This window comes from Salmo salar, chromosome ssa27, assembly GCF_905237065.1.
Source record: "Salmo salar chromosome ssa27, Ssal_v3.1, whole genome shotgun sequence".
NCBI lineage: Eukaryota > Metazoa > Chordata > Actinopteri > Salmoniformes > Salmonidae > Salmo > Salmo salar.
The window spans coordinates 33279412-33305018 of NC_059468.1; the positions used below are offsets into that span (position 1 = coordinate 33279412).

The 25607-nt window shown below is 42.4% G+C and overlaps 2 protein-coding genes and 1 long non-coding RNA gene across 4 annotated transcripts in view; 2 read left to right on the forward strand and 1 right to left on the reverse strand.

Annotated features, from left to right (window-relative positions):
- The first annotated feature begins 368 nt into the window (after nt 1-368).
- LOC106593228 (ATP-dependent DNA helicase Q4-like) lies at nt 369-10312 on the forward strand. Of its 2 annotated transcripts, none has more exons than XM_045709305.1 (9): nt 369-662; nt 943-1080; nt 1260-1605; nt 1801-1930; nt 3796-3962; nt 4144-4306; nt 4628-4796; nt 5101-5209; nt 9855-10312. In XM_045709305.1, the coding sequence occupies exons 1-9, from the start codon at nt 384-386 to the stop codon at nt 10106-10108; spliced, it is 1755 nt and encodes a 584-aa protein (XP_045565261.1). In that variant the 5' UTR covers nt 369-383; the 3' UTR covers nt 10109-10312. The 2 variants fall into 2 exon arrangements, with proteins under 2 accessions (XP_045565261.1, XP_045565262.1); XM_045709306.1 differs by lacking the exon at nt 9855-10312 and adding an exon at nt 7101-7432.
- Nucleotides 10313-10528: 216 nt separating this feature from the next.
- LOC123730906 (uncharacterized) overlaps nt 10529-25607 on the reverse strand; it is a 32550-nt gene continuing 17471 nt past the window's right edge. Inside the window, exon 2 of the long non-coding RNA XR_006762337.1 lies at nt 10529-10615. This is a non-coding gene — a long non-coding RNA (uncharacterized lncRNA). The remainder of the gene's footprint in view (nt 10616-25607) is intronic.
- LOC106598043 (zinc transporter ZIP4-like) lies at nt 11599-24796 on the forward strand. Its single transcript, XM_045709304.1, has 12 exons — nt 11599-11956; nt 13407-13702; nt 13905-14097; nt 15222-15439; nt 16647-16818; nt 17832-18004; nt 18894-19076; nt 20977-21072; nt 21599-21662; nt 23039-23191; nt 23510-23697; nt 24055-24796. Exons 2-12 carry the CDS (start codon nt 13502-13504, stop codon nt 24181-24183), a joined length of 1770 nt encoding a protein of 589 aa, XP_045565260.1. The 5' UTR covers nt 11599-11956; nt 13407-13501; the 3' UTR covers nt 24184-24796.

Below are 25607 nucleotides of genomic sequence, written 5' to 3' on the forward strand. Positions count from 1 at the left end.
TGGAGGCTGCTGAGGGGAGGAAGGCTCATAATAATATCTGGAACGAAGCCAATATAATGGCATCATGTATGTGTTTGGTGTATTTGATAGCATTCCACTAATTCCACTCCAACCATTACCCTGAGCCCCTCCTCTCCAATGAAGGTGCCCCCCTGTGGTGTACAGTTTGTAAGGTATAGTCCTCCACAGACAGTACAGAGTAGAGGGGAAGAGCAGGGTGGCAATGAGAAGAGTAGTGTTGCAGTGGGAAGGGCAGGGTGGCAGTGGGAAGAGCAGGGTGGCAGTGGGAAGAGCAGGGTGGCAGTGGGAAGAGCAGTGTGGCAGTGGGAAGAGCAGTGTTGCAGTGGGAAGGGCAGGGTGGCAGTGGGAAGAGCAGGGTGGCAATGAGAAGAGTAGTGTTGCAGTGGGAAGAGCAGGGTGGCAGTGGGAAGAGCAGTGTGGCAGTGGGAAGAGCAGGGTGGCAGTGGGAAGAGCAGTGTGGCAGTGGGAAGAGCAGGGTGGCAGTGTGGGTGGTAGCCTTCGGCATGGGCCTGGACAAGTCGGACGTGCGCGGCATCGTGCACTACAACATGCCCAAGAGCTTTGAGAGCTACGTGCAGGAGATCGGGAGGGCAGGGAGAGACGGGGTACCAGCCCACTGTCATCTCTTCCTGGATCCTGAGGTTCTGTCTCCTCTCACCTTTTCAGTCGTTATTTATTTCATAGTGTTTATTTACTTTTCATCCAAATTCAAATGTGTTTTGATGACAACGTCTAGTAAGTAATAGTTAAGTGATGAATTGATACTTGGTGAGTAGTGTACAGTGGCTGTGCAACAATACTTTTGTTCGAATTATTAGGTTATTCACAAATAAATCTATGTATTATTCAATAGAGTGCCAAGACATATGATGTGTATGCTCATTATGTTGATTAATCCTACGTTCTTGCCTGGTGTTGTAGGGAGGGGACCTGCATGAGTTGCGGAGGCACATCTATGCGGATACAGTGGACCACTATACTGTGAAGAAGATAGTGCAGAAGGTGTTTCCTCCCTGCAAGTGCAGACAGATCCACCAGAAACAGCAGGACTTAGCCAGGGTAATGTTGGTATACTTACATATTCAACTTTTTCTTCCCTTCTCTCGGTCTACAATCATCGGACATTAACAGCCTATGGCCATTACGTGTACCTCAAGGTTTAGGATTAACAGTTGTTTTATCAAGATGTAGCAGGCACAAACCAAACAGTATTTTTTTCAATTCTAATCATGTCTTAGACTCAGGAGGAGGTTGACGACTCCGAGATGATGGAACTGATGGACACCTGTGATGAGAACCCAGTTGAAACACCGGAACACACAACGGAGACTGGTCAGAACACCCCTGTCCAGCAGTTGGAACAGGCCAAAGTTCCTACTGAGGATGTATCACCTTTTCAACCACTGGACAGGGAGCAGGAACACCCACCAGAGTCAAGTGTTCCATTTCCCCAGAGAGGGGAGGGCGAAGAGGAGGAGCAGACCGGGGGAGGTGAGGATTGGCCCACGACTAGGGTGTGTCACACCCATGAGAGGGCCATATCTATGCAGGACACTGTGGAAGGCCTGGACATCACTGAGGAAGGTAGGTACCTCACTATACTGGACACAAGTATTTTCTGTCACTTGGTAGTTGACTCAAGGATCAGAAAACCGTAAATATATAATTAGAATGAGATCACACTTTTAATTCAGATTGAGTCTCCTGCCTTTTCTTCAGATATCAGACTGTATTTTACAATCGACTTAAAGTGATTGAAGTTATATCACTGTGTGTCAGGTTTGGAGACTCTGCTGTGCTACCTGGAGCTGCACCCTCAACAGTGGGTAGAGCTGCTCCACCCCACCCTCTCCACCTGTAAGATGGTCTGTTACAACGGCCCGCATCAACTCCGCAAACTCACCAAAATGTAGGACAACATCACAAAACCAGGGTCATAGAAAAACATGTTTAAAAGTTTTCTTATTCGACAAGTTCTGCAAAGTCAATCTCAACACCTGGCCAGTCTGTTACAGTAGACTGTTACAGTAGACTGTTACAGTAGACTGTTACAGTAGACTGTTACAGTAGACTGTTTAGCTGTTTGCTAGGTTGTGTTTTTATATGTAGGTGTGTATTTCATACTCCTGATGTTATTTTGGTCCAGTAAAGGCAGTGGGACATGTGATCGGTTTGGTGTTTTCATGTACAGGCAATAGATGACTAATGTTTACAATGTGCTTAAACTGTTTTGGTGTAAGTAAGTAATGTTTACAGTACCAGTCAAAAGTTTGGACAAACCTATTCATTCAAGGATTTTTCTTTATTTTGACTATTTTCTACATTGTAGAATAATATTAAAGACATCAAAACTATGAAATAATATGTATGAAATCATGTAGTAACCAAAAAAGTGTTAAACAAATCAAAATATATTTTACATTTTACATTCTTCAACGTAGCCGCCCTTTGCCTAGATGACAGCTTTGCACACTCTTGGCATTCCCTCAACCAGCTTCACCTGGAATGTTTTTCCAACCGTTTTAAAGGAGTTCCCACATATGCTGAGCATTTGTTGCCTGCTTTTCCTTCACTCTGCTGTCCAACTCATCCCAAACCATCTCAATTGGGTTGAGGTCGGGTGATTGTGGAGGCCAGGTCATCTGATGCAGCACTCCATCACTCTGCTTCCCATCAAACCAGATGGGATGGCGTATCGCTGCATGTTGTGGTAGCCATGCTGGTTAAGTGTGCTTTGAATTCTAAATAAATCACTGACAATGTCACCAGCAAAGCACCCACACACCATCACACCACCTCCTCCATGCTTCACGGTGGGAACCACACATGCAGAGATCATCCATTCTCTTACTCAGCATCTGACAAAGACGGCGGTTGGAACCAACAAAATGTTTGACTCTTCAGACCAAAGGACAGATTCCCACTGCTCTAATGTCCATTGCTTGTGTTTCTTGGCCCAACTAAGTCTCTTCTTATTGGTGTCCTTTAGTAGTGGTTTCTTTACAGCAATTCGACCATGAAGGCCTGATTCATGCAGTCTCCTCTGAACTGTTGATGTGTCTGTTACTTGAACTCTGTGAAGCATTTATTTGGGCTGCAATTTATGAAGCTGGTAACTCTAATGAACTTCTCCTCTGCAGCAGAGAACTCTGGGTCTTCCTTTCCTTTGGCGGTCCTCGTAAGAGCCAGTTTCATCATAGCGCTTGATGGTTTTTGCGACTGCACTTGAATAAACTTTCAAAGTTCTTAATGTTCTGGATTGACTGACCTTCATGTCTTAAAGTAATGATGGACTGTTGTTTCTCTTTGCTTATTTGAGCTGTTCTTGCCATAATATGGACTTGGTCTTTTACCAAATAGGGCTATCTTCTGTATATCCCCCTACCTTGTCACAACACAACTGATTAGCTCAAATGTGTTAATTTGTGGAATGTCTTTCCTTTTTAACTTTTAACAAGGCACACCTGTTAATTGAAATGCATTCCAGGTGACTACCTCATGAAGATGGTTGAGAGAATGCCAAGAGTGTACAAAGCTGTTATCAAGGCAACGGGTGGCTACTGTGAAGAATCTAAAATCTAACACTTTTTTTGGTTACTACATGATTCCATGTGTTATTTCATAGTTTTGATGTCTTTATTCTATAATGTAGAAAATAGTTAAAATAAAGAAAAACCCTTGAATGAGTAGGTGTGTCCAAACTTTTGACTGGTACTGTATGTTGAGGGGTGGAGTCGGTGTTGTGATGATGGATATGTGTCGTCTGATTGGCAGCTGCCCACCTGTTGCCGTAGTGTTAGCCCGGAAACGGCTGGCAGGGGAGCGAGTGGAGACCTGTGATTCGGTGGACTTTGACGTGGTGGAGGTGGCAGACACTATGGGCTGGCAGCTGGGTCTGGTGAAGAGAGGCCTCCGACAACTACAGTGGGCCACTAACAGAGGTGTGCTTTTATAGTTTAAAAAAAATGCAAACTACAGTGGAGCATTGTCAGAGATGGGTATGATTACAAATATAATATTATTTCGTACAGAATTTAAAGTGTGTGTGTGTTTAGATTTGGATAAAAGAGAGATAATTATACATTCCCGATCTCCATATCATACATCTCCTGTCTTCTCCAGGAGTCTTGGTGGAGTTCTCCAACCTGTCCTTCTACTTCCGTTCCTACGGTGACTTGACCCCAGATGAGATGGACCGGGTGTGTGAGTTCCTGCATGGCAGGGTGGTGGCCCAGGAGAGGACCAAACTGTACCAGCTCAAAGCCTGCTTCAAGGCCTTCCGCAGGTCAGCACCAACCTACACTACACCAGTATTCAGAACTCATACCAACACTAGGTTACTCTCCAACAGTATTATAGCAACAAATGTGACCGTAGAGGAAAATCCTGGTTACCAGAGTTTCATGGCTTTGTAGGGCTATTATTGGAGCTGTTAACCCAATGGTGCTTGAAGTATGTTTAAGACATTGATATTTATAAGACATTTCTAGATTAGTATATGCTACTGTATGTCTTTCAGGTGACATACATGTGTATTACTCTTTACTTGGAAAGGTCTCTGCCTGCATTGAGTTCTGCCACACTGTATGTCTCTCTCTCTCTGCAGCGTCGCATACAAGAGCTGCAGTTTCTGCACGGACAAGCTGGACGAGAGCCGAAGCCTGAAGCTGAAAGGGCTTCTGGGGGATTACTTTGACAAGAGGAGAGAACTGGACCTGAGCAGGAAGTTCCAGGAGGAGAAGGATGATGAGGAGGAGGTGTTGTTGAAATGCAAGGTTCGTCTCTCTCCTAAAATTCCCTGATGGTTTTTACCAAATGTAAGTGAAACTAAATCCTTTAGCGAATTCTAACTGTAATAAAGTACCTTTTATAATGAATGACCTAATAGAGCTGAATCTGGTAAGAACAGGACTTTCCCATTTAGAGTAACGTAGTGAGTTTACAATATTTCTACTTTATATTGTCTGTCCTACGTGTAATTGTTCTGTTTTTACTGTATCATTTCACCAGGTCAGACTTCTGCCTGGTAAATGTACTATGCCAATAAAGGTGATTCTGATGGGTTTTGTTGGTCTTCAGATGAAGGACTTCGAGGGTCAGATCAGAGCAGATATTCAGAGTTTCCTGGGCAACCGCAGTGATGAGAAGTTCTCTGGCAGAGCCGTCGCTAGAATATTCTTTGGAATTGGTAAGTTTTCCCATTTTTAAAATGTTTTATTTTGCAAACGCCCAGAACTACTTCAGTGTCTAATAATATAGTATGCTGGCTTCTTGTCACTAGGGGGGTGGCTTGCTTAGTGCCATGTGTCTGAACTGTATGGGCCCAGTTGTGCCAGTCACTTTTATGCAGTCAGTGATGATCATTGATTTTCAATCAGTGTTACATTATGGGGATTAAATTGTCCGACTTGAGCCTACATGATCTAAGGTCATGCAGTCCACTGCACCCTGAAGCCATTGCAGGAGGTTCAATCATTTAGTGTTTTTGCTTGACCCACTCAAACGTGGCCAAAGACTTGACTGGAACCAACTTTGTGGCTGAGTCATAGCTACGGTACAATAGTGTAGGCCTAAGAGTATACAGTGTGATATTTAATTTCTCTGTCTAACCTATTGATTGTAGACATGTTTTCAGTGTGAGGGTGTGATACAGAGGGGGGGTAGATAAAAGTTTATTTGGTGTGACGGATCAGCTAGTCTGAAACACCTTAACACAGGTGAGAGAGGCATGAAATGAAAAGACTGGAGGCAGTGGTTCTGGTTCCTTTTGGATTGTCTCTAAATGGGATTTCTTTCGCCTAACAAAATAGTTCCAGTACAAGGTAGCGTCCAACGCTGAAACGGCATAAAGAAAAAGTACATAAACTAAGCAGCAGACCAAAAGGCCGTGGCCAAAAAACAACAGACGGCTCCCCTTGTCTTTAGACTATCGTCTCCAAGTCATATTTAGAGGGGGAATGCTTCCCTCTATCAATACCCATAGAGCCAAGGTGCATCAGATGAAGACACTTTCAGTAGGAAAGTCTGACGTCCTCACAGGTCCCCGTGTCTTCTCCCAATCCACCTCGAGCTCATCTCCTGGCACACCTATATAGAGGGAGACACCAAGTCAATTAGTGGGCCCAGGTGTGTACTAATTGGCTTTACACTGAGTACCTATCCCCGGAGGAGGGATAGTATTTTCCTCTGGCTGGTCACTGAAACCTATAAACAATGGCTGCTATATTTACACTGCCAAGTTGAAATAAGACTTGATTTTGGAAAGCCGCTTTAGTAAGTCAACTGGAACACCCTCTATAGTGTTAGTAAGTCAACTGGAACACCCTCTATAGTGTTAGTAAGTCAACTGGAACACCCTCTATAGTGTTAGTAAGTCAACTGGAACACCCTCTATAGTGTTAGTAAGTCAACTGGAACACCCTCTATAGTGTTAGTAAGTCAACTGGAACACCCTCTATAGTGTTAGTAAGTCAACTGGAACACCCTCTATAGTGTTAGTAAGTCAACTGGAACACCCTCTATAGTGTTAGTAAGTCAACTGGAACACCCTCTATAGCGTTAGTAAGTCAACTGGAACACCCTCTATAGCGTTAGTAAGTCAACTGGAACACCCTCTATAGTGTTAGTAAGTCAACTGGAACACCCTCTATAGTGTTAGTAAGTCAACTGGAACACCCTCTATAGCGTTAGTAAGTCAACTGGAACACCCTCTATAGCGTTAGTAAGTCAACTGGAACACCCTCTATAGCGTTAGTAAGTCAACTGGAACACCCTCTATAGCGTTAGTAAGTCAACTGGAACACACTCTATAGCGTTAGTAAGTCAACTGGAACACCCTCTATAGCGTTAGTAAGTCAACTGGAACACCCTCTATAGCGTTAGTAAGTCAACTGGAACACACTCTATAGCGTTAGTAAGTCAACTGGAACACCCTCTATAGCGTTAGTAAGTCAACTGGAACACACTCTATAGCGTTAGTAAGTCAACTGGAACACCCTCTATAGCGTTAGTAAGTCAACTGGAACACCCTCTATAGTGTTAGTAAGTCAACTGGAACACCCTCTATCTTTTGTTTCCAGGAAGTCCATGTTACCCAGCTCAGACCTTCGGCAGGGACAAGAGATACTGGAGAAAATACATCCAGTTTGATTTTAATGAAATCATGCGCATTGCTATTCAGGAGATCATTCGATTCAAGTGATGTAATACCTACTCTATCTAAAAAAGAAAAAGAAGTAAATAATGTAAAACATTTAAAGAAATCTTACCTCAGTTGCATCCATTAACACATTCTTTTATTATTTATAAATGGCTGTTTTATGGTTTCTCTATTTTTTGTTTGTTTGGTATACTGTACATTTCATGTAATGTTCTTTGTATGCCCATTTAATAAAATATATTTTGTATGCAACGTAAGGGTAAGTGCTTGATGTTATTAAAACTTTTGTATGCTCAGGACACTTTGAAGGTTGAAAAAGGTTTTCAGTCAATGGTTGACTGAGTTTTACAGTATGGGTCAAGTGCAGTGCATTATTTTAGTAGCTACACTACCGTTCAAAAGTTTGGGGTCACAGAGTTCTAGGCAGAGTTCCTCTGTCCAGTGCCTGTGTTCTTATGCCCATCTTAATCTTTCCTTTTTATTGGCCAGTCAGAGATATGGCTTTTTCTTTGCCACTCTGCCTAGAAGGCCAGCATCCCGGAGTCACCTCTTCACTGTTGACGTTGAGACTGGTGTTTTACGGGTACTATTTAATGAACCTGCCAGTTGAGGACTTGTGAGGTGTCTGTTTCTCAATGTGTATGTTTATTTTATTATCTGAAAAGAATAATGACCATTTGAGAAGTTGTACAGCTGTATTTTTTTTTTTTATAACTCAAGATAATAAACCTTATCTCTTAGTCGACTGAACTTTGTCAGGTAGCATGCATTCACTGTATGGAGAGCTATCTTCAATTGCTTGCTGTCCCTGGCAACCTTGTTGTACGGGAGAGGGTTATCTATGAAACAAAACATTAGAAATAGGAAATTATAATATTGTCTATGGGGAATTGTCGTGGCAAAATGTGAATCAGAATGTGTTATAATGTTAATGTCATTTAAAAAAAAAAAATGTTTTAACATTTATCAGATTACTGTGTTCTTTTGATAATGTGATGTCACGCTCTAATTTAAGGCTGACAGGTGACAGATTCAGTATACAGTATCTTGCTGATACAGGTCAGAGGTGATCCTCTAGGTGCAGGGATGGGCAATTCCAGTCCTCGAGGGCCTGATTGGTGGCAGTTTTTCTCCAGCTAACACACCTGACTCCAATAATCACCTAATCATGATCTTCAGTTTAGAATGTCATTTGATTAATCAGCTGTGTTTACTGGGGATGGAGAAGAAGTGTGACACCAATCAGGCCCCAGAGGACTGGAGATGTCCACCACTGCGTAGGGGGTTGGCCCACGTGGGGGGAAATGTTGACATGCAAGACAATGGCGCGGCACACTTTCCAGAAAAGTCTCTTTCAATCTAGGGATTTTGTGGCAAAACAGTAATTCTGCTCATAGATTATGCATGTATGAACTACACATTGACACATCCAGCCCAAAGCAGGAGGTTTAAAAAATACTCGTTTCCAAAGTACTGGAGCGTGTCTTTTAAGTTGATTTGAATTTACAATACAGACATTTTGTAACTCTATTGTTTTGTTACAATAACATACCATAATCAATATTTTCAAGCTGTTGCTACTTAAGTATATTTCCAAATGTAATATTTTTTTGATGCAATTAGCATATTTCTTTGTTTCTCCCAACTACAAAAAAACTACAACTTCAGATCCAATTAACAATTGCATAACAGAGAATTCATTCGTGAGCATTAATACTCTCATCTCAATAAGCTCTCTCACTGCAGAATAGACATTTATCCAAATGTCCAATGTTCAAAGTTAAGATTTTGGATAGTTTTTGAGTGGAGTTCCCCTATAGGTTTAAAACATTATCTTTTGGAATTGTTTTCATTAGTCCTCTTGATACAGTTCTAAAATGTATTGTATGTCAGCAGTCAAGTTTCCAAGTTATGGGCCTTTCAAGAAACGGTGTCACCGGCCACGTCCTGATGGCGCTAAATGTTTTTTGGGCAATTTGTTGCATTTTAAAGTTACAACAGAGAAAAGAGACATTTAAATAAAAAGTAATTAGTACCAAAAAAGTGGCACTATTTTCATAGGAAGGCAGAACAGCCAGTGCTCCAGCACCCTTAGAGCCCTATCTGTGCATGTGTCTGATGTTCAGTATAAGAGCAGTGAGAGAGACTACTGCCTCCTGGGAGGTTTTGTTCCAGGTATTGTATGTCTGATTAAACTGTGTTGGCCTAGATAACAAGATATGTTTGGCTGTTTCTTTGTACAGGCTTAAGGAAGAGGTGTAGATGGACTTTTTAAACAGCTGAGAGAGAGGATGAACTTTGTCATAAACTAACCCAATTCTATTTCACCTGAATGAGCAAGATACTGTATCTCAGACCTGTCATATTTTTTCATTTTTTGGGGGACACTCTTGAAAACGAGATGGTGCATCTCAAGAGATTTCATCCTGCAAAATGTATAATAAAACATTGTTTTAAATGATTTCCACCTGTAGCAAATATCCTTATAACAAACTCTCTTTCATCTGCGCTTCTAGCTTGCTTAGCCTACAATGTGTGATGAATGTGTTTTTGCAGAGAATTAAGGAATGTTATTTATAAAAAATAATTATATGGAGAATTGTCTACAGGAGCAGTAGAACATTATTTTTCATGAATTAAATGAAGGGGAGGGGAGGCATTTTTTCACTTTCAGCACCTGCCCCACCAAAGGTCTGTGCCAACCCTGCTGACCCTGCCCCACCAAAGGTCTGTGCCAACCCTGCTGACCCTGCCCCACCAAAGGTCTGTGCCAACCCTGCTGACCCTGCCCCACCAAAGGTCTGTGCCAACCCTGCTGACCCTGCCCCACCAAAGGTCTGTGCCAACCCTGCTGACCCTGCCCCACCAAAGGTCTGTGCCAACCCTGCTGACCCTGCCCCACCAAAGGTCTGTGCACAACCCTGCTGACCCTGCCCCACCAAAGGTCTGTGCCAACCCTGCTGACCCTGCCCCACCAAAGGTCTGTGCCAACCCTGCTGACCCTGCCCCACCAAAGGTCTGTGCCAACCCTGCTGACCCTGCCCCACCAAAGGTCTGTGCACAACCCTGCTGACCCTGCCCCACCAAAGGTCTGTGCCAACCCTGCTGACCCTGCCCCACCAAAGGTCTGTGCCAACCCTGCTGACCCTGCCCCACCAAAGGTCTGTGCCAACCCTGCTGACCCTGCCCCACCAAAGGTCTGTGCCAACCCTGCTGACCCTGCCCCACCAAAGGTCTGTGCCAACCCTGCTGACCCTGCCCCACCAAAGGTCTGTGCCAACCCTGCTGACCCTGCCCCACCAAAGGTCTGTGCCAACCCTGCTGACCCTGCCCCACCAAAGGTCTGTGCCAACCCTGCTGACCCTGCCCCACCAAAGGTCTGTGCCAACCCTGCTGACCCTGCCCCACCAAAGGTCTGTGCCAACCCTGCTGACCCTGCCCCACCAAAGGTCTGTGCACAACCCTGCTGAACATGATGTTATTTCATCCAAATATGTTCAAAGTGACATAGGTGGCAAACTACTGTAGGCCAACTTTGAGTACCTGATTTGGATGTTCATGCTTACATCTAAAGACCCTTCAAACAGCTTCATGTTGACTTGGAGATGGGTGATCTCCCCCTCATTTCCTGCTGACCATTGACACAAGGATGTGTTTGGTAGTTCTGCCAGACCAGCCTCACCTGGCCCAGTCACTGATGTGGTGTAGAGTGAAGTCATCAGTCCATTAATCATTGTGGGTAGGGCCCGGAGTTTCTCTTAGCCATGGTCAGGAAAAACTATTGGCCTTTAAATATGAAACCCAATCATCCAGTCACACGGTCAGAGCATATGTTGAATGATGTCCATGGAAAGTACTTTTATTCCACAGAATGGTTATACATGGAGAATGGGGCCTCTGAATTGATTCATCAATAAATGTCCTAAACTGTGTTGGTTGTTTCTCAAAATATATCCTTCAATTCATGTATTAGTATACATGTTTTACAAAAAGGTTCTGTAGAAATGTGTATTATTTGTTTTGTTTCTACACTGTCAGTAATTCTTTGTTACATGTTTATTCATTTTCCCAATACACAATATTTAATATATGGGAATGTTAGCTAATATATTAGATATATTCACCACTGGAGAGAGAGCAGGGAAGGCTCATCATCAGGGTATTGGTCACCATTGAGGATGTAAGTGAAATCAGTTGGCACAAATATTTTGCCTGTATTCCTAGCAACATGTCTTATTGACATAACTCTTGCCATTATGTCAGCTGATGCTGAGTGTACATTGAAGACAGGTGATTTTGGACCTGTACCCCTTATTCAGGGTGAACTGCAATGGTTTCCTATTTATGGACTGGTAGAGAAGCGCAACTCACCTCTGGACCAATCAAAGACGAGCTAACAGGTCAAGGAAATCTCTAACTTAGCTGATTTATAGATAGCTGTTTGGTGAACTTAAAACCGTGTGTGGACTGCATATGCGCCACTCGGAATCATCTCTTTCTATAAACTCACTGTTTTTGCACTTTTTATTTTATTTTTTTAAAGAGGATTTATATTTTAATAGAACAATGGAAACTGTATATAGGTATTTTCCCGTTATTCTCCTATGTCTGAGTTTTCACCTATTCAGCTATGCGTGGTGTTCACCTATGGATGTATATGGGAAAGTGGTGGAGCTCGTTTCGCCAGGAGAGGAATACCTGGATGAAATGTCAGTTCGCTCCTTTTTCAAACTGTTGGAGAAGCGTGTGCAGTGCCCTGGTGTGTCGTGTGAAAAGGTAACTTTTTTCTTACACTCGCTTCAACTTGGTTTTAGGAAAGGTCGAGGTCCAACCTGCACCTGTTACTGTGCCGTGCGCTACACACAATGGAATACAGCAATGTACATTTATCATAGTGCTTTTTCAGACCTAGTTTGTTAAGCCTAAATCTGTATTTTTTTTATTTTTATTGACCAGTCTCTAACAAAGTATTTTTTTATTGATACATATATCGTGAGCACTGAGCAATTCAAAAGTTGAATGCGTGCTCCATAATAATAATAATAATAATTATTATAATTATAATTATAATTATAATAATAATAATTATATGATAATGATAACAATAATGATTCTGGCTATTATTATGTAGGTATTATATAGAGAGAATACACGACGTCGTCATTGCAGATTGTTTTGTACCAGATTTATTAAAATCATTATGTTCTACCAATGACGTAAAACACCTGATCAATATTTATCAAATTCCATGTGTTAGGGTATTATCATAGATTATAGCAATGGCTTTGACTTAAATGGCTAATGTGTAAAAAAAAAAAATACTTAAAAAAATATATCGTGGTTGTTTTACCCTATTACTGTGCAGCCTGTTTAAACGTCTTAATGACTGGGCATTCTGTTTTATTTAATACATTCAATGTAAAAAATTAAAATGACTCTGTCCATCATGCCAATGCACCACAAGTACTCCAATAAGTGTTCATTTTAGTTTCATTTGATTACAGTAGAAAAACATGTAAACATACATTTTTTTTCTGTTGTTCAGACATTGAAGGCCTTGGACTTTACCTGGCAAGTGTAATCTGCCCTTGTGACCATGTAGAGGACGTTTTCTATCACACGTTATGTGAGAGATGTGTTATCAATTGGCCAAACATGTTTGGGACTAACACTAATGATCAGTAGTTAGACGGCATGTTCTGCTAATACAACAATGGCTCGAGATCTTACTCATACGTGGTCATGGTACTGGAGAATCAGGAAGAAGTCTGCACACTTCCAGTGAGATGCACATTTATTTTAATAGATACGGAGCTTTCGGTCAGTCGACCTTCATCAAGCTCAGGCTCTTTTAAAAGAAATGTGCATCTGACTTAAAGTGTGTCAAGACTTTTTTTCTTCTGTTTCTCCAGTTTAGCATTTTGCCTCCAGCACCTTCACTAATCGGTTCTGGGTTTCTGGTAGACTCTACAGAATAATCTGTTAGATAATAGGCCAAGTCACTGTATGTCCTGACTCAAAAAGCCTGAGAATAGCTGTTAAAGATCAGAAAATTAGATTTTTATTTTCTCACGTTCACCCAACCCAAACTCCTTTAGCTTTGTGGTCATAATGACTGACTATACAAGACCCTACGTTGGTTTTCTCTCATTAAATTAGGCCTATATTTGTACTGAGTAAATAAATAATCTCCATGAAACACTGAAGCCACCCTGCTTGTTTCTAGTGCCTGTCTGTGCAGTCAGTAGACCAGCTGGTGGGTAACTTCACCAGCACTGGTGGTCTCCTTCACAACGAGGGCTTCTTCAGAGTAGCGGCAGGATGCTGCCTGTACCTCGGCTCTCCCTCAGAGGCCTGCTCTGCCGTGAGGGCAGGGAGGTGGGGGACGAGACGGACCACTTCATCCATGAGATCACAGGCTATGACCATGGGGATGGACACGGAGACATGGAGAGCAGTGGGATAGAAACACTGCTCCATAACTTGAAGAAGCACTACAAGCCTGATCAGCAGTACGACCAGGTTGGTGCTGCTGTGTTAATAAGAATGGCAACACATTTTATAAACTCTACCTTTCTAAGGTTGTGCAACAGAAAACCAATGAACTACTGTTAGCAACAGTGACCTGTTTTCTAACAAACTCATTTGAGTAGATTTGTTTCAACAAAATATTTCTATTCTATTCAACGGTGTGTGTTTGTCCCGTGTTATCGTGGTCATTTAGCACTGTCTTACTGGTCAAGATATCTTGGAGGAGATGAATGATGGTGGCCCACACAACATGGATGTGGTGTTTGGATACATAGTTTACCATGCTTTGCGAGGTGACTGCATGACTGCCAGAGCACTGCCTGAAGAAGACTACTTTCTGGATTTCATATTCAACTCCTTCGGTTCTGACAACATTACCATACACGGTACAGTAAGAAACAACTATTCCTGTGTATACAAAATGTCCGTGCTGTAATATTGCCTCATTACAAACTACTATCCCTATTTAGTATGAATCATTTTCCTCGCACTGTTTCGTTTTATTATTATTACAGTACAGCCAGGAGCATTACTCATGCTCCTGGCTGTACTGTAACATCAACCCACTCATTAATCCATCTTGTGCAATACATAGTTCATCATTCATTTAGCATGACGCTATTAATGTTATCCTCTACCCCTATGTTAATGTTACCCTCAAACCCTATGTTAATGTTACCCTCAAACCCTATGCTATAACCCCATGAAGCCTGGATAATGAGAGTTTATATTGCTGTTCCCCAATGGCCTAATATGCTCTTCCACCATATTACTGTTCCTCAATGGTCTGCTAATAAACTCTACCAGCATATTAATGTTCCTCAATGGCCTGTTAATATACTCTACCACCATATTACTGTTCCTCAATGGCCTGCTAATATACCCTACCACCATATTACTGTTCCTCAATGGTCTGCTAATATACTCCACCAGCATATTACTGTTCCTCAATGGCCTGTTAATATACTCTACCACCATATTACTGTTCCTCAATGGCCTGCTAATATACTCTACCACCATATTACTGTTCCTCAATGGCCTGCTAATATACACTACCAGCATATTACTGTTCCTCAATGGCCTGCTAATATACTCTACCACTATATTACTGTTCCTCAATGGCCTGCTAATATACTCTACCACCATATTACTGTTCCTCAATGGCCTGCTAATATACTCTACCACCATATTACTGTTCCTCAATGGCCTGCTAATATACTCTACCACCATATTACTGTTCCTCAATGGCCTAATATACTCTACCAGCATATTACTGTTCCTCAATGGCCTGCTAATATACTCTACCACCATATTACTGTTCCTCAATGGCCTGCTAATATAGTCTACCACCATATTACTGTTCCTCAATGGCCTGCTAATATACTCTACCAGCATATTACTGTTCCTCAATGGCCTGCTAATATACTCTACCACTATATTACTGTTCCTCAATGGCCTGCTAATATACTCTACCACCAACTAACCATATCATTGTGATTAATCTCTGTAGAGCTGGAAGGTCTTATGAAGAGCCTGCAACTGGGTGGAATCCACGAAGAGGATCAAGAGGGACACAAAGATGACCATGGTCACGATGACCACATTGACCATGACCATAGTGACCACAGTACTGTTAGCAAGGGTCGTGGGGGTCGAAGTGGAGGTGATGCCTTCAGGAAGAGTCATGAGGAGGGGTACCACCAGAGGAACATCAGCAGCTGGGAACTGGTAATTGTTATACTCAACCACCATGGTGCTTTGTCTGTAATTAGGTCAAGGCCATCGCTCCAATCTCCTGAAGAGACCTTCAGGGGCTTAACGACGCACGCATGCATGCACGCACGCACACACAGGCTCCTTCACTCTGACTCATTATCAGACTGCTAAACCCCTGCTGTCCGCTGCATCTCCAGTGCATTACAATGAGCCTCAGATGTGCAGTAGATGGCCTGAGCTATTGGCAGCTGTAGGATTCTCCCCATGGTAATATCTATATTAGAGAAATCTGAATGAGAAGGAACACTGCTGAGGGATAATAACATGTTACTTGTAATATATTGGTCCCCACTTTGTGAATGGCCAATGACATCTTACTGTCAGTCAATCAGTTAGCGACAAGGAGTGTCAATTCAAAGAATAGGCCAATGGACTTTGGTCAAAAGTTGTGCACTACAAAGGGAGTAGTGATCCATTTGGGACACAGTATTCTGACAGAGGTATATTAATTGAAGAATTCATTTGCACTTCCATTTTACACTGACACACGGCACTGTATTTTCAACTGTAGCAATTACCACATATCGGGGCGATACATATTCTGTGACGGAAAGTGGTTTTTTGAAATATTGCTTGTTTCCTCCACGCAGATGTGTTTCAGCCGTGTTTCTTCCACGTAGATGTTTCAGTCCTGTTTTCTCCACATAGACGTGTTTCAGCCCTGTTTTCTCCACGTTGACGTGTTTCAGCCCTGTTTTCTCCACGCTGATGTGTTTCAGCCCTGTTTTCTCTACGCTGACGTGTTTCAGCACTGTTTTCTCCACGCTGACGTGTTTCAGCCCTGTTTTCTCCACGCTGACGTGTTTCAGCCCTGTTTTCTCCACGCTGACGTGTTTCAGCCCTGTTTTCTCCACGCTGACGTGTTTCAGCCCTGTTTTCTCCACGCTGACGTGTTTCAGCCCTGTTTTCTCCACGCTGACGTGTTTCAGCCCTGTTTTCTCCACGCTGACGTGTTTCAGCCCTGTTTTCTCCACGCTGACGTGTTTCAGCCCTGTTTCCTCCACGCTGACGTGTTTCAGCCCTGTTTTCTCCACGCTGACGTGTTTCAGCCCTGTTTTCTCCACGCTGACGTGTTTCAGCCCCTGTTTTCTCCACGCTGATGTGTTTCAGCCCTGTTTTCTCCACGCTGACGTGTTTCAACCCTGTTTCCTCCACGTAGACGTGTTTCAGCCCGGAGGAGCTGATAAAGATCCATGGGCTGAATGGATCTAGCCTGTCCAGGTCTGACGTGGCCCGGCTCAGCCCAGCCCTGGTCCAGCAGCTCCTCAGTGGTGCCTGCAACAGCATCTCTCCCCCCACTGGACCATTAGACCAGCTCAGCACAACAGAGAGTGAGTGAACTACTACAGTTCTATCCACTGTGATTCTGCATTGTGTGCTCTTGTGATTGATCTATTGATTGCTACAGTACACTCTATATTCAACACTCATTCCTTTCCTTTTGATACAGAAAGTCCCTTTCCTGCCTGTTAATTTTTTTTATGATAAAGGAATTATAGAGAGGCTATGCAGAAATACATTTCTTATGTTTGTAAATATGAATGCTCCAAAATTCTAAATCACAAAACTTTAGGCTGTAGGCCAAAAATACTAGAGCCTATTTCATTCGGTAGGACTAGAGCCTATTGCACTCAGTAGGACTAGAGCCTATTTCATTCAGTAGGACTAGAGCCTATTTCATTCAGTAGGACTAGAGCCTATTGCATTCGGTAGGACTAGAGCCTATTGCATTCGGTAGGACTAGAGCCTATTGCATTCGGTAGGACTAGAGCCTATTGCATTTGGTAGGACTAGAGCCTATTGCACTCGGTAGGACTAGAGCCTATTGCACTCGGTAGGACTAGAGCCTATTGCACTCGGTAGGACTAGAGCCTATTGCACTCGGTAGGACTAGAGCCTATTGCACTCGGTAGGACTAGAGCCTATTGCACTCGGTAGGACTAGAGCCTATTGCACTCGGTAGGACTAGAGCCTATTGCATTCGGTAGGACTAGAGCCTATTGCATTCGGTAGGACTAGAGCCTATTGCATTCGGTAGGACTAGAGCCTATTGCATTCGGTAGGACTAGAGCCTATTGCATTCGGTAGGACTAGAGCCTATTGCATTCGGTAGGACTAGAGCCTATTGCATTCGGTAGGACTAGAGCCTATTGCACTCGGTAGGACTAGAGCCTATTGCACTCGGTAGGACTAGAGCCTATTGCACTCGGTAGGACTAGAGCCTATTTCAAGCATAATCAGACAATGTATTATCTAACAGACCTTTGTGGCTTGACTGATTGGCTTCAGTCTGGCACTGTTATTATATTTGTAACCCCTTAATGTTAATTCTCTCTCCCCACAGAGTTTGCGTATGCCTCCATAGCCAATCTGCTGATCTGTCTGGCCGCCCTGGTTGGCGTTATGGTGCTGCTGTGTACCTCCTGCAGCAGTGTCTTCCAGCTCGTCATCCAGTTCTGTGTCAGCCTGGCCGTTGGCTCCCTCACTGGGGACGCCCTGTTGCACCTCCTGCCTATGGTGAGCACCACAGTACCATATCCACATCACTGAGCCCAGCTGATTCAAGCTGATCTACGCTGTACTGGCCTGGTTATGCATCCATCATAGGTGCTGGAATGTCCAATGTGAAAAGAAAACCACTTATCTAGCCAGCCAGACCTCTTCCTCCTCAACACTTCATTAAAGTGTTGTGGTTAATGTCAGTGCAACCCAATAATCAGCCAGATGTCTGAGAGACCTCATGATAAGTCAGAGCAACACATACAGTAGTCCCATCTGATGCTTCCTAGCCTTATTTCCCCCAGGGCAGAAGTCTGGAGGGGATACTTCCTGCTGCTGCAGCTCAATCCATTTAGATCCATCATGTCAACATCGCAGGGCGAAGTATTAGCAGGCTGTCACACCCTGTCATCACTTACAGTGTCAAATAATAACGGCGTGATTTAAGGAACAAGAACGACCCCTTCAGATCGGGCAAACAGAGAAATGGCCCCATGTTCCTTCAGGGAACTTTAGGTTATTACAAAGCCAATGATAAGAGCAACATAACAATGTGTCCCAATGGTCCGACATGATTTCTTATCTTCCTCTCCTTCTCAACCACTTATTAAGAGGACTTGATTGGTTAAAGCAATATGGTGGATAGGTTCTGGTCTCCACTCTAGACTTTCATCTGTCAGTAGTGAGTGAAGGAGGCCATTTCAGAGTAATGGACCCTGCACAGGTTGATTGCATCGCCAGTATTTGGTCTTGTGTAGTATATTACACTTTACTTGAACCTGCCTTCATAAGAGCTACGTAACACTGTCAAAACAATGACATAACACTGTCATTACAATGACATAACACTGTCATTGGGCTGACTGTGTCAGACTGGGTTGTGACTGTGTTTCCTCTGTTGGTTCAGTTCCTAGGCCTCCATGTTCACAGTGACGGATCGGACCACAGCCACTCAGAGGAGGTTCCAGACTACATCTGTAAGATACTGGTGATGATGGCTGGCATCTACTGCTTCTATCTCATGGAGACTATCTTCTCCATCATCACCACTCACAAGGACAGCCATCACCATTCCCTGCATCACCATGAGGTAAGTAGTGTCTCATCTGGGCTGTGTTCAGTAGGGCACGATGTAGCAAAATGTGTTGCAACAGGAAACAAAAATCAGGGTTCTTATTGGACACGTTCAGGTGGTACCTTCCCATTTCACACTGTTTCTAAACCTTATCTCCTTACTGAACACCTCCGTTCTGTCAGCTTACAGGTTCGGTGGATCCATGGTGAAAAGAAATTCCACACACGTACACCTCCAATACACCTTTTTAATAAAGTGCAATGTTTCGGTCAAATAAATTGATCAGGTCTTACTGGTTCCAAAATGTGAGAATTGTTAGCTATCACCGGTAGATACAGTTGAAGTCAGAAGTTTACATACACCTTAGCCAAATACATTTAAACTCAGTTTTTCACAATTCCCGACATTTAATCCTAGTAAAAATTCCCTGTCTCTGGTCAGTTAGGATCACCACTTTATTTTAAGAATGTGAAATGTCAGAATAATAGTAGAGAGTGATTTATTTCAGCTTTTATTTCTTTCATCACATTTCCAGTGGGTCAGAAGTTTACATACACTCAATTATTATTTGGTAGCATTGCCTTTAAATTGTTTAACCTCGGTCAAACGTTTCGGGTAGCCTTCCATAAGCTTCCCACAGTTAGTTGGGTGAATTTTGGCCCATTCCTCCTGACAGAGCTGGTGTAACTGAGTCAGGTTTGTAGGCCTCCTTGCTCACACACGCTTTTTCAGTTCTGCCCACAAATGTTCTATAGGATTGAGTTCAGGGCTTTTTGATGGCCACTCCAATACCTTGACGTTGTTGTCCTTAAGCCATTTTGCCACAACTTTGGAAGTATGCTTGGGGTCATTGTCCATCTGAAAGACCCATTTGCGACCAAGCTTTAACTTCCTGACTGACGTCTTGAGATGTTGCTTCAATATATATATATAATTTTCCTTGCTAATGATGCCATCTATTTTATGAAGTGCACCAGTCCCTCCTGCTGCAAAGCACCCCCACAACATGATGCTGCCACTCCCTTGCTTCATGGTTGGGATGGCGTTCTTTGGCTTGCAAGCCTGCCCCTTTTCCTCCAAACATAGCGATGATCATTATGGCTAAACAGTTCTATTTTTGTTTCGTCAGACCAGAGGACATTTCTCCAAAAAGTACGATCTTTGTCCCCATGTGCAGTTGCAAACCGTAGTCTGGCTTTCTTGTGGCGGTTTTGGAGCAGTGGCTTCTTCCTTGCTGAGTGGCCTTTCAGGTTCTGTCGATATAGGACTCGTTTTACTGTGGATATACTTTTGTACCTGTTTCCACTCCTTCCTGAGTGGTATGACGGCTGCGCGGTCCTATGGTGTTTATACTTGCGTACTATTGTTTGTACAGATGAACGTGGTACCTTCAGGCATTTGGAAATTGCTCCCAAGGATGAAACATTTTTTTCTTAGGTCTTGGCTGATTTATTTTGATTTTCCTATGATGTCAAGCAAAGAGGCACTGAGTTTGAAGGTAGGCCTTGAAATACATCCACAGGTACACCTCCAATTGACTCAAATGATGTCAATTAGCATATCAGAAGCTTCTAAAGCCATGACATCATTTTCTGGAATTTTCCAAGCTGTTTAAAGGCACAGTCAACTTAGTGTATGTAAACGTCTGACCCACTGGAATTGTGATACAATGAATTATAAGTGAAATAATCTGTCTGTAAACAATTGTTGAAAATTACTTGTGTCATACACAAAGTAGATGTCCTAACCGACTTTCCAAAACTATAGTTTGTTAACAATACATTTGTGGAGTGGTTGAAAAACGAGTTTTAATGACTCCAAGCTAAGTGTATGTAAACTTCCGTCTTCAACTGTACATGTTCTTTGTTGTGATGTTCCGGGCACAGACCGATACATTGTGCCATTGTGTTTCCAGGAGGGGTCTGAGCCCCATCACTGTGATCATGGTAAAGTCCTGGAGATGTACATGCAGGAGAAAAAGAACAAGCAGTCCATCTCACAGACTGACCTGGTAGGTTCTGTACCACTTATTCACAGACTGACCTGGTAGGTTCTGTACCACTTATTCACAGACTGAACTGGTAGGTTCGGTACCACTTATTCACAGACTGACCTGGTAGGTTCTGTACCACTTATTCACAGATACATCTGGTAGGTTCTGTACCACTTATTCACAGATACATCTGGTAGGTTCTGTACCACTTATTCACAGATACATCTGGTAGGTTCTGTACCACTTATTCACAGATACATCTGGTAGGTTCTGTACCACTTATTCACAGATACATCTGGTAGGTTCTGTACCACTTATTCAAAGACACACCTGTGATATTCTAAACCCTCTGTCCTCTCTCTTGGAGATCTGAGTCAGACAGAGGTCCATGACTGAACAGCCAGTAAAGCTGTGTTTTTACCTGACACAGTATGTAGTCTCAAGTCTTTACTACCCGTGTCTCTGAACACCTTGTCCTCCACTAACTTGTTCACACCTGCTATAATTCCGATGTTATACTTCTGTAAAATTCTGATCCTAAAAGGTTGTAAGTGAGCACAGTGAGGACACAGAGGAAGCCTTTCCAGAAATAAACCAACGCTCAAGAGGTAAGATAGACAACCCAAGTCATCAGGTCATCTGACAGTCAGGGTGTTCACTGGAAAGCTGATATACTGTGAACTTACTAGTCAAGTCTAGTCAATGTTTACACACATTCAGCGTGACAAAGGGTAATGTGCACCAAAGAGCTTTGTTCATTTACATGAGGAACAGCAATAAAGGGATTCATTACTACAGGGGTACAACGCTTTAGCTGCAGATGCACCCAAAAACACTCTGTCATATCATTGTAAATGATAATATAAACAGTGACAACAATTTATTTATCTGACATGATTAAAATGAGACATCATCCTTTATGTAATCTTTATAAACAATTCAAGCACAATATTCAATGGTGTAGTTGTAGTCACTCTACAGTATAACCGCTAGCTTGCCAGTTCCTACCAGTGTAAAAATACTTTAAAGTACTAGTTAAGTAGTTTCTTGGGGTATCTGTACTTTACTTTACTATTTATATTTTTGCCAAATTTTACTTCACTACATTCCTAAAGAAAATAATGTACTTTTTACTTTTTATTTTCCCTGACACCTAAAAGTGCTCGTTACATTTTGACCCAAAAAATTGTCCATTTGACGCACTTAGTAAGAGAACATCCCTGGTCATCCCTACTGCCTCTGATCTGGCGGAATCACTTAACACAAATGTTTTGTTTGTAAATAACATCTGAGTGTTGGAGTGTGCCTGTGGCTATAAGTACTTTTTCTTTTAAAAACATGAAAATTGTGCCATCTGGTTTGCTTAATATAAAGAATTTGAAATGATTTATACTTTTACTTTTCATACTTAAGTATATTTGAGCAATTACATTTACGTTTGATACTGAAGTATATTTAAAACCAAATACTTTGACTTTTACTCAAGTAGTATTTTACTGGGTGACTTTCACTTTTACTTGAATCACTTTCTATGAATGTATCTTTACTTTTACTCAAGTAGGACAATTTAGTACTTTTTCCACCACTGGTTCCTACAGATGTAGGATCTTAATTTGATCACCCTGTTCTTGCAGGAAATGCAAACATTAAGTAAATTTAAGGTTTAAAAAGACTTCTAAAGTTTGTAATTTCCACTTTAAAATGTCAGACTTGATTTGTCCTAACTAAAAATGTATCAATCCCTACAAAAATGTCCATTAATTATAATCCACACAATAATTCATATTTCCTGTTGCTACAGGATACCTTTCCTGCTGTGAGAAACTGGTCAAATGAAGATCCTAATGGCATTGGCTAATCCAATACTGCTGTTATTGTGAAATATGAATTTAGACACATGATTAACAATAGCCAAATTTGACTTTACTTCTTTAGACGACTGAACCTTTCTCTGAGTTTCCCTTCTGTCTCTCCCCTCTACTAGAACAGCGTCTGCTACCCTACATGGTTACCATAGGGGACGCGATACATAACTTTGCCGATGGCCTGGCTATCGGTGCGGCCTTTTCTGTTTCCTGGAATTCCGGCCTTGCCACGTCTTTGGCTGTGTTCTGTCATGAGTTGCCTCACGAACTGGGTGAGTGTTGTACTGACTGGACGCCTCTAGTTGGCCATGTTGAAGGAGGTCTTTAGGGAATGTGACCCAGCCACATTGGTACTTCAGATGTTTCTTTATATCAAGTATATTTGAGCAGCGTCTGTTTGATTTCAGAACAATATTTTTCATTTCAAACAGTCAAGTATTAGAATGGATGAATAGTAGTGCTAGATGATTAGCCACGTCTTCTCTCTCTATACAGATTCCTATTCACACAATCCCTCCAATGGCATCAACCTAAGACCTACATTTTATCACTGGCGTCCCTTTTAAACCTCTCCATCCTACATCTCCCAGGTGATTTTGCAATCCTGCTGCACAGCGGGTTGTCAGTGAAGAAGGCCTTGATGCTGAACGTGGGCAGTGCCCTCACATCCTTCATCGGACTCTACATTGCCCTCACCGTCTCTACTGACCTGGCCACCAAGCAGTGGATCGCGGCCATCACCTCTGGTCTCTTCCTGTATGTGGGTCTGGCTGATATGGTTAGTACACTAGTTTTACCACATTCTCAAACAGGCTGTGAGGAATTGCTTCTTTGGGCTTCTCTTCAAATGAGAGTCTATCGCACAAATTGTTCAAATGACCCTTCGCTAAGCCCCGCCGCCTTGGTTACTGTTGCAACTTCAGACAACATTTTCCCCGGGAAGCCCAATTATGACTTGGGCCTTGAGTGTCTCCTGGCTATGTCACCTGACCAGGAAGAGCTCTGACCCCTAGTTATGGCACAGTTGCTCCTATGTCTTTCACCAATGCCCTAATGCCTATCTTTCTCTGTAAATATGCTATATTTGGACAAGGAGTTAAATGCAGTGGATTGTCTTGCTTCTTTCTCCTCCCAGCTCCCAACCATGATCCATGCGGACAACCGTAGGCCCTGGCTCATGTTCCTTCTCCAGAACTTAGGACTGCTGTCTGGCTGGGGCATCCTGTTGCTCCTCTCTCTGTATGAGGAAAAGATTGGCTTCTAGAGCCTCCTAGTCCTCACACTGTACAGTACAATGCAATGGATTTGTATACAATTACAAATTACACTGTATGTAAACTATTCTATATTTGACCTGTTTTGATATATTTAATTTAACACGCTTGATCATTCTATATGATACACGATTTCCTCAAAATGACTTTGTAGATGATATATGAGATTATAGTCTAGTTCTGTTGTATCTAGCACATAGAAGTGCATTATGTTGGTGTTCAGTATGATCCTGCTGTTGGTGGTAATGTTACTGTTTGAAAGGATTTCATCTGTATGCGATTAGTTCAAACTGTAATTTATACCACCGATATTTCTAGTGGGACTCACAGATCCTCAGCCTACTGCCTTTGTAATTGCCACATCTTTTGTATAACCACATACCATAACAGTGTGACTGTGCAGGGAAGTAGGTAGATTCTATTTTAATTAGTGATCGGGTGAAGTGTGTAGTTAGCGGTAATGCAGAGGTTGACAGTGGATGTATACATGTGAGAATGTGACATGTTTAGATTTGTCTTTACTTTTGTCATATGTGTATTTTTACTTATGTGCCACCAATCCCACAAAACCCCAAAAAGTAATAAAATACGCCAAGAAAATAATTATTATGATACATGTTGTTTCTCTATAGCTTTCCTTGTTTAACTATATAATGCTTTCCAGCTGCAGTATTTTTCATTCTGTCCAGTCTACCACTCAAGAGAATTCCCTGTAAATGGATACAGGAAATAACCTCCTATGATACTTTGTTATCTGACATGATTAGTTACGTCGGCAGTTTCACTGTTCAGAGTCCACACTGTGAAGACAGACCGCTCAAATCCATGGATCACAACTTCTGATCAATCAGAGGTGGACCCTCATTTTTAAAAATCTTTTACGGTAGATCACCAGTCAGCATGGTGCTTTACTGTAGTTTGTCTGATTACCACGAGGAGTTATAAAGAAGGGTTGGTACAGCAAAGTATATCAGCAGAGATGACAGGCATTGTGGATTCCATTTGATAAAATGGCCATAGTAACAGTCAGAGTAAGGAAGTGGAGGAGCTATATGTCAAGGCATTGACATGCCTCCCAAATGGCACCCTATTGCCTACTTGGTGGACCACTTTTAACCAGAGTCCTGGTCAAAAGTAGTGCACTATATAGGGAATAGGGTGCCATTTGTGAGGCACACATAGAGTTTCTGGTCCATACAGTATGACCAACAGTAAAGAGCAAGGGCATTAGGGGCGTGTTCCCGCATACAGAACACTCCACACAGGTATGACCGTAAGTCCAAGGGAGTTAAGTGGATAAGACGGATGACTTAGCAGCCATATGATAAATATTTACAATCATCTCTATGCACACCAGAGCTACAGATAAGATTAGAGGTTTATATCACTCATCTTTATTGTTTTTAAATAAAAT